At 49.8% G+C, this 9,044-nt stretch overlaps 1 protein-coding gene across 1 annotated transcript in view; it reads right to left on the minus strand.

Annotated features, from left to right (window-relative positions):
• The window catches only part of YY1 (YY1 transcription factor), a 29,559-nt gene extending 21,173 nt beyond the window's left edge, over positions 1-8,386 (minus strand). The window contains exon 1 of the mRNA XM_066276366.1: positions 7,575-8,386. Coding sequence (XP_066132463.1) covers positions 7,575-8,244 — 670 coding nt within the window. The 5' untranslated portion in view covers positions 8,245-8,386. The remainder of the gene's footprint in view (positions 1-7,574) is intronic.
• Positions 8,387-9,044: the final 658 nt, after the last annotated feature.

The following is a 9,044-nucleotide window of genomic DNA, read 5'->3' on the forward strand; positions in this document are numbered from 1 at the left end:
TACATTGTTTCCTACTGTCAGGGAGGAATTCAAAAAGAATTCCTTTGCTATAAAGGAACTGAAAATGCTTTTATGGATCCTTCTACTTCAAACAAGTCACTTTACAAAGACCTCAAGGTCAGAAGTTAAGATATACCAAGGTCAGATACTTTGGTGGTGCCCTCTAAAGAGGAAATTTGATGATGTTACTAATATGATTGCCAGAAACCACCAGGCTTGCTGTTATTGAAAATTACCGAGCTTAACAGAATGGGACCTAACAAAGACACTCAAGCACTAGGAAATGGTTCCTCTCCTATACAGTAATTAAAGCCCACCAAGATATAAATTTACATAACAGAGTCAACTAACTTCTAAATACTTTGCTAACAATAGCGATATGTGTGTTATGTTCAACATTCGAGTTGTATTTAAGATGTGAAGTTTCAAAACTACAAGGTTTGAAAGTTTATCCCAGAATATTATAGAATACCATTCACTGGGTTAAATGCCCAGATCCTAAAGCAGGGGTCTCAAACTCGCGGCCGTGCGGCCCGCCCACCAATTTTGTGCGGCCTGCAGACTAATCAAACTTCGTGGATTAATCTGCGGGCCGCACAAAATTGGTGGGGGGACCGCATGCGGCCCGCGAGGTTGAGACCCCTGTCCTAAAGTCACCAAGTTTTCACTCTGCATACTCTTCCTGTGGGAAGCAATTAGAGTAGAGTTTATAAAATGGTCACCTAGGAGCCCTGGCCCATTGGCTCAGTGGAAGAGCATTGGCCTGGCGTGCAGGAGTCCAAGGTTCGATACCTGGCCAGGGCACACAGGAGAGGCACCCATCTGCTTCTCCACCCCTACCCTCTCCTTCCTCTCCATCTCTCTCTTCTCTTGCAGCCGAGGCTCCACTGGAGCAAAGTTGGCCCGGGTGCTGAGGATGGCTCTGTGGCCTCCACCTCAGGCGCCAGAATGGCTCTGGTTGCAACAGAGCAACACCCCAGATGGGCAGAGCATCGCCCTCTGGTGAGCATGCCGGGTGGATCCCGGTCGGGCGCATGCGGGAGTCTGTCTGACTGCCTCCCCGTTTCCAACTTCAGAAAAATACAAAAAAATGGTCACCTGGGAAGAAAAGGTCAAGAGTTAGCAACAAAAAAAGACTTTAGGAATTGTTCATTTTAATGACTGTTTTTGCTATGGGCAGTTTCTTAGCCTTAAAACAAATTGATCTTGCCTGACCAGGCAGTGGCGCAGTGGATAGAGAGAGCATCGGACTGGGATGCGGCGGAGGACCCAGGTTCGAGACCCCAAGGTCACCAGCTTGAGCGTGGGCTCATCTGGTTTGAGCAAGGGGTTACTCCGTCTGCTGAAGGCCCACGGTCAAGGCACATATGAGAAAGCAATCAATGAACAACTAAGGTGTCGGAACGAGAAACTCATGATTGATGACTGTCTCCATAAAAAATAAATAGAATAAAACAAATTGACCTTACTAAACTGACTTCAAAAACAAAATAAACAGCCTGACCAGACGGTAGCACAGTGGGTAGAGCGTTGGACTGGGATGTGGAGGACCCAGGTTCGAGACCCCAAGGTCACCAGCTTGAGCCTAAGGTTGCTGACTCAAGCAAGGGGTCACTCGCTCTGCTGTACACCCCCCCACCCCCATCAAGGCACATATGAGAAATCAATCAATGAACAACTAAGGAACCTAAACGAAGAATTGATGTTTCTCATCTCCCTCCCTTCCTGTCTATCTGTCTCTCTCTCTGTCTCTGCCACAAAAACAAAAAACAAATAGGCCTTTTGTAAATATCTACCCAGGAGTCCGGCATACTTTAAAAAATTATTTCACTCATTCTCTTTCTAAAGTTTGAAATGCTAGGAGATAGGTCAGGAGTCCTCACCCTTTTTGATTCGGATTTTTCTTCTCCCAGAGGGAAAAGAAAAGGTTAACCACCTGGACTGGAGGAGAGTGGACAGCAAAGGTTTTATCGGTAAACCAGGCATCCACAGCTGCCCAGTCAGAAATCAGGATCTATGACTCAAGCTGCCCCACATAGGGGTTAATATGATTACTGCAGAGGATTTTATGGCTTGGCTCCATGGCAATTTATGTTCTTGGAATTCCTCCCTAACGATTAATAGCAGTTAAAAAGAGAGAGAGAAAATGGGCCTGACCAGTGTTGGCACAGTGGATATTATCAACCTGGGATGCTGAGGTCCCAGGTCTGAAACCCTGAGGTTGCCAGCTTGTGCGCGGGATCATCAACATGATGTCAAGGTCATGGGCTTGAGCCCAAAGGTCACTGGCTCAGCATGAGCACCCCCCCCTTTCAAGGCACACGAGAAGTCATCAATCAACAATTAAAAGTGATGCAACTAGGAATTGATGCTTCTCATCATCTCTACCTCTCTGTCTCTTAAAAAAATAGATAAAAAGAGAGCAAAAGCTTGACCAGGTGGTGGCATGTGGCTAAAAGCGTCAGGCTGGCACAGAGAGAACCCAGGTTTGAAATCCCGAAGTCACCAGCTTGAGCACAGGATCACAGACATGAATGACCCCATGGTCACTGGCTTGGCTGGAGCCCCTGGTCAAGGCACAAACCAGAAAGCAATCAATTAACACCTAAGGTGCCCCAATGAAGAATTGATGCTTCTCATCTCTCTCCCTTCCTGTCTGTCCCTATATGTTCCTGTTTCTCTTGCTAAAAAAAAATAAAAAATAAAGGAGAAAATGGGATTCCAAAGGGGTGCAAATGGTCACAACTAGTGATTTTTGGCACACCCAACCTTCTGAACATATAAAACAGAGAAAAAAATTAATACCATTTGACTTTCTTTCAATTTACTGATTCTAGTATCAAAAGTTTTTTGGTCTTAGGTGTTTTACTCAATCCAAGAAAAGCACTTCTACATCTGGTCTAACAGAAGATACATATATTAAAATGTCAACAGCCTTGGGTGAAGATCACACAACTGCTAACTACGTGAAAGGTCAAGATTTTAAGCCTTCTTCAACAACAAACAAACAAACTATCCAATAAAAAAATGGGAAGAGGACATGAACAGACACTTCTCCCAGGAAGAAATACAAATGGCCAACAGATATATGAAAAGATGCTCATCTTCTTTAGTTATTAGAGAAATGCAAATCAAAACTGCAATGAGATACTACCTCACACCTGTTAGATTAGCTATTATCAACAAGACAGGTAATAGCAAATGTTGGAGAGGCTGTGGAGAAAAAGGAACCCTCATACACTGTTGGTGGGAATGTAAAGTAGTACAACCATTATGGAAGAAAGTATGGTGGTTCCTCAAAAAACTGAAAATAGAACTACCTTATGACCCAGCAATCCCTCTACTGGGTATATACCCCAAAAACTCAGAAACATTGATACGTAAAGACACATGCAGCCCCATGTTCATTGCAGCATTGTTCTCAGTGGCCAGGACGTGGAAACAACCAAAAAGCCCGTCAATAGATGACTGGATAAAGAAGATGTGGCACATATACACTATGGAATACTACTTAGCCATAAGACATGATGACATCGGATCATTTACAGCAAAATGGTGGGATCTTGATAACATTATATGAAGTGAAATAAGTAAATCAGAAAAAAACAGGAACTGCATTATTCCATACGTAGGTGGGACATAAAAGTGAGACTGAGAGACATTGATAAGAGTGTGGTGGTTACGGGGGGAGGGGGAAAGGGAGAGGGAAAGGGGTACAAAGAAAACTAGATAGAAGGTGACAGAGGACAGTCTGACTTTAGGTGATGGGTATGCAACATAATTGAACGACAAGATAACCTGGATATGTTATCTTTGAATATATGTATCCTGATTTATTGATGTCGCCCATTAAAAAAATAAAATTATTTAAAAAAAGATTTTAAGCCTTCTTAGGTTTCCCTCAAAACTAAATGTTTTAAATACTCAGCTTTTATCATTAGCTTCCCTACTATACCCAATGATTTGGTTTAGTTTAGTTTATAAGCTCTGTAAAATAGGATGTCACTCCTATACACTAGTGATAAATAATATTGCACCCTAAATCTGGCAATATTGAAGTATTCATTAATTATATGCCAGAAAAAAACCAAACAAGGGCCTTGAAGGATAGATGAAGATATTAAAAATATAGTTGAACTGTGATTAAATATTGAAACATGTTCAGCCTCACCTGGGCCTTAAACTTCTTATCTGAAAAATGAGAAGGTCCTGGTATGTTATTTATACAATGGAGCACTCTCCAGCCATGAAAAGGAAGCAAGTGCATTCTACAACATGGACAAGCCTTGAAAACAGACTAAGCCAAACAAGAAAGGATACATACAATACAATTCCACTTAAGTGAAATGTCCAGAACAGGCAAATCCAGAGAAACAGAAAGTGCTTTCAAGTGGCTGACAGTGGTGGGGAAGGAGATGGGGAATCACTGCTAAAAGTATGGCATTTCATTTTGGAATGATGAAAATGTTCTGGAATTAGATAGTGTGAATATATTAGAAACTGCTGAACTACTCACACATGAATTATTTCAATTAAGAAAAAAGCAAAAAGCAGCTAAGGATTTTAGTCCTTTCAGATCTAAAACTCCACAGAACTACATTCCCTTGCTGCTCTTCCATTCAAACAAAAGTCGCCAATCATACATACCGCTGTTACTCTGTGGGAAAGTAAAGGAAGATGCCGTACATGCAAAAGAAACCTCTAAAATCCAGTTTGGTTTCCACAAACTTACTGGCCTCCAACTGTTTTATTTGGGGGGGGGGGGGTAAACCAGGAGGCACTAGTAAGTAACTAGAGCCCTGAGACTATAACCCTCTATGTACAATTACTTTTATAAGGACTTCAGGTAACTAAGCTTGGGCTTGGCAAAACTGCCACCTCACAGCTCATTCTAACCTGAAAGAATGTTTGAATGAACCTACAGTATAAATGAATCTCATACCATGATCAAATAAATAAGATCAAGTACATGAAAGTGGTGAGCACATTGCCTATAGACACAAATTTAGCTTAAAATTAAACTGCTCTCATTTCTTCACCTGTTATCAATCATCCCCTTATTTCAGGTTAAAGATGAAATGACAGTGCATTCAGAATTTGAACTATTTAGCTTCTCTTTGGTGGTAATTCCAAACCATAAGGGGGATAGTTTACCACAAAACGTCTCAGGAAATAGGCCACATTATTTTATTGCCATCAGATATTTATAACCTCCTTTATGCTCTCTACTCTGTAACACACCAGACAACTAGTTCTTTTTAAAAAGGGGGGGGTCTGACCAGGGGGTGGCACAGTGGATAGAGCATCAGACTGGGATGTGGAGGACCCAGGTTCGAGATCCTGAGGTCGCCAGCTTAAGTGCGGGCTCATCTGGTTTGAGCAAGGCTCACCAGCATGAGCTCAAGGTCGCTGGCTACAGCAGGGGATTACTTGGTTTGCTGTAGTCCCCCCACCACACACACCCCATCAGGCACATATGAGAAAGCGAACAATGAACAACTAAGGAACCACAAGAACTGATGTTTCTCATCTCTCTCCCTTCCTGCCTGTCTGTCCCTATCTATCCTTCTCTGACTGTCTTTGCCACACAAAAAAATAAAAAATAAAAATAAAAAAATAATAAAAAAGGGGGAGGGGAGACAATAACCCCAAACTGTGCAACCAGGTGAGCAGCCACTTGCATAGGGGAAGTAATGACTTCTAAATGCTGACTCAAGTGTAAATTAACCCCCATTAGTCAAGCTCCTGAGATTTTCGCTGGCCTGACTTGATTTGTATCACTTCGTCAAGTAAAGCCTCATTGCCACACTTCCAAGGTTTGGAAAGTGTGTTAGCAATTTGGTAAGATCAAATGCAGAACATGTAATATACCCTGGTTTTCTCTAAGTTACTATAAAACCAACATCATACAATGACAAAAAGTAAATTTAATTTTATGGGCTTACTGTAATTCTACCTAAGTATCTAATTTCAAATAGTTTACACTCATCATACCAACACCCCCCCCCTTCCCTTACTCCATTCCTACTAGTGCAAAAACAAGGCTTTTAGTTGCAATTAGTGGGTAGTCATTCTGAACTACCAAAACATACAGAAGGTAGCTTAGGTATCTTTTGACAATCGTTCATTAAGTCCTAGACAGGTTTCATTTTAACAGAGCTCTACTAAACTCAGAGCAACCCCCCCCCCCCAAATGCAGAGCGGCCCGTCAGCGCTTACAGTGGACATTTCTGCAGCAATTCGGATGTGATCCCCTTTGCTTAGTCCTGAGTCACAATTCCGTCCAAGTAGCTTTAGTTATCGCAGCTTGGGGCTTTCAGCAGATATAGCCAGACCAGTTTTCAGTCCAGACTTTCACAATGAATTTTAAAAATCCTTTAATACTCAAAGGTCACATTTTGAGACTTAATCCAGTTTTGAGAATTTATGTAGTGTTGAAGTAATTACAGGATAAAGGTTTTACAACTAAATTTAGTGTTAAATGTAACCATCAGTTACTAGGTTAACTACGTCAAGATCACTTTCAGTCTCACTATGCCAACAAGTTTACGTAGATTATGAATAAAAAAAATACGGACAAAAAAACCACATACACACACACAAAAACCCATCCAGCATGTAGATAGTTACCAATACCCTGGGTTTACTCATGTCTGATTTTTTCTTTTTTGGCCTTCGCTCAAAACAGAATGAGAATGGTAATAAAGAGGCTTTCAAGAATCTTTTTCACGAGTAATAGGAGAGTATCTCTATCAAGTAAAACGCGGCACAGACTACACTACTCGGCTTTATTTAGTGGTACAACCATTCCTTGCAAAGAGACTGATAAAGAACAAACTTCAGAAACGTCAGGAGTAGGAACCGTCTTTCCGGGGCGCGCTGCGGGAGCGCAGGCTCGGCCCACCCGGCCGCGGAGCGGTCACAGCCCTGCCGGCACCGAGCCCGCACACGCCAGCCCGACGCACCGCCCAAGTCCCGCCCCACGAAGCGAGCGCGGCCGCGGGCGGGGCCCGGCCTGCGCGGTGCGTGGGAGCCAGGGGCCGGGCGCCCCCGCCCCCTCCCGAAGCGCCTCCAGGGAGCAGTGCAGGGTACGGAAAGGGGGTGGGGCGGCGAGAGTGAGCGACGCCCCCTAGAGGAAGGCCGAGGCAAGGCGACAGAGGGAGGCCCGGCCCGGCCGGGCGCCCCGGCGCCCCGGCGCGAGCTCCGCGCGCCCCACCAACGCCCTCTCCGCGCTCCAAGCCCCCGGCCCTCGCGGCAGGCCGGCCGTGGGGGGGGGCCCGCGGACGAAGAGCCAACGGGCCTTCCGTTGGCCCCAGCGCGCCCCGCCCCGTCCGGGGAAACTACGCCATTGCGGCCTAGCGGGCGGCACCACTCCTTCGCCGCCATCTTTTCGGGCCGCGGCCTTGGCCACAGCCGCCGCCTGCCGCCCGCCACCCCCGCCTCGGCCCGCCCGCCATCTTTTGGGGCCGCCATACTTGCCCTGCGAAGAAGATGGCGGCGCCCATCACACACATAAAACATGGCTTCCCTTCAAAACAAAAACATCCCGGGGGCCGGCGCGCGCCGCCGCTCACCTGAGGACCACATGGTGACCGAGAACTCGCCCTCCAGGGTCTTAATCTGCACCTGCTTCTGCTCCCACTTCTTGTTGCCCGCGTCCGCGCCGCCCGCCGCCCCGGCCCCGCCGCCGAGGTAGCCCTTCTTGCCGCTCTTCTTGCCGCCGCCCTTCTTGACGCGGCCGCCGCCCGACGACGACGAGCCGCCGCCGCTCTTGCCGGCCGCCGCCACGGTGACCAGCGTCTGCTCGATGTAGTCGTCGTCGCCGCCGGCCGGCGCGGGCACCGGGATGAGGATCTGGTCCTCGAAGCCGTCCTCGGCTCGCAGCCCGTCCGAGTCGTCGCCGCCCACCACCTCCTCGCGCGTCTGCACCAGGATCACCTCCTGGTGGTGGTGCACCTGGGTCGGGTCGTCGGTGACGAGCGGCTGCAGCGCGATCATGGGCGGGTGGTGGTGGTGGTGGTGATGGTGGTGGTGGTGGCCCGCGTGCCCGTGACCGCCCCCGCCGCCGTGGTCCCCGCCGCCGCCGTCCTCATCGTCGTCGTCCTCCTCCTCTTCCTCGCCCACCACCGTGGTCTCGATGGTTTCCACCGGGATGGTCTCCACCTCGATCTCGTGCAGCTCCACGATCTCGGCCGGCATCTCCGAGCCGTCCGTGGCGATGTACAGGGTGTCGCCCGAGGCCATGGCTAAGGGCTCCGCCGCCACGGCCGCGGCGGCCTCGGCTCCGGGGCTGCGGGCGAGGAGGCGGCCGGCCGTGGGGAAGGAAGGCAGAGGGAGGAAGGCAGCGGGCGGGCGGGGGGAGAGGGGGCGGGCGGGGGGGGGAAGGGGCGGGCGCGGCGGCGGCGGCGGCGGGTTCCCCGCCTCCTCGCCTCGGTGCGCCCCGCGCTCGCTCGGCCGCTGCTCGCCCCGGCGCCCCGCCTCGCCTCGCCTCGGCCTCCTACTCTGGCCGCGCCTCCTCCCGCCCTCCGGGCCGGCTCTCCGCTTCCCCCTTCCTCCTGCGCCTCCGCCTCCTGCCACACAAATACCAACTCCTCACCCCGAGCCCAGATCTCGCCGCCGCCACCGCCGCTGCCGCCGCCACACTCCGCTCGGGCTCAGCCTCGCGAGACTTCCGCGCTAGCCCGCCCCGCCCTGCCTCACTCTCATTCGCCCGCTTGCTCTCTCGCTCCTCCTCCTCTGCCAATCGGTCTGCCGGTTTGCCACTGCGGCCCCGCCCACTCCCCTGGGCTCCGCCCGGACTGGGGCAGGCTGGACGGCCCCCGCGCGCGCTGGCTGGCCCGCGGTGCGTGACGTCAGTGCGCCGCCGCCGCTAGTCTCGCGGCTCCCGCCCTCCGCGGTGCAACAGCAGCGAAAGCCGTCGCCCCGGGCCCGGGCTGCACTCGGGATCGGGGCGTTGCTGCTGCCGCCGCCTCCTCCGGACCTGGTGAGCGGTGCGTGCGGCCCCGGGCACCGCAGGGGAGGGCGGGACAAGCGAGCACAGGGGC

This window comes from Saccopteryx bilineata, chromosome 4, assembly GCF_036850765.1.
Source record: "Saccopteryx bilineata isolate mSacBil1 chromosome 4, mSacBil1_pri_phased_curated, whole genome shotgun sequence".
Classification (NCBI taxonomy): Eukaryota; Metazoa; Chordata; class Mammalia; order Chiroptera; family Emballonuridae; genus Saccopteryx; species Saccopteryx bilineata.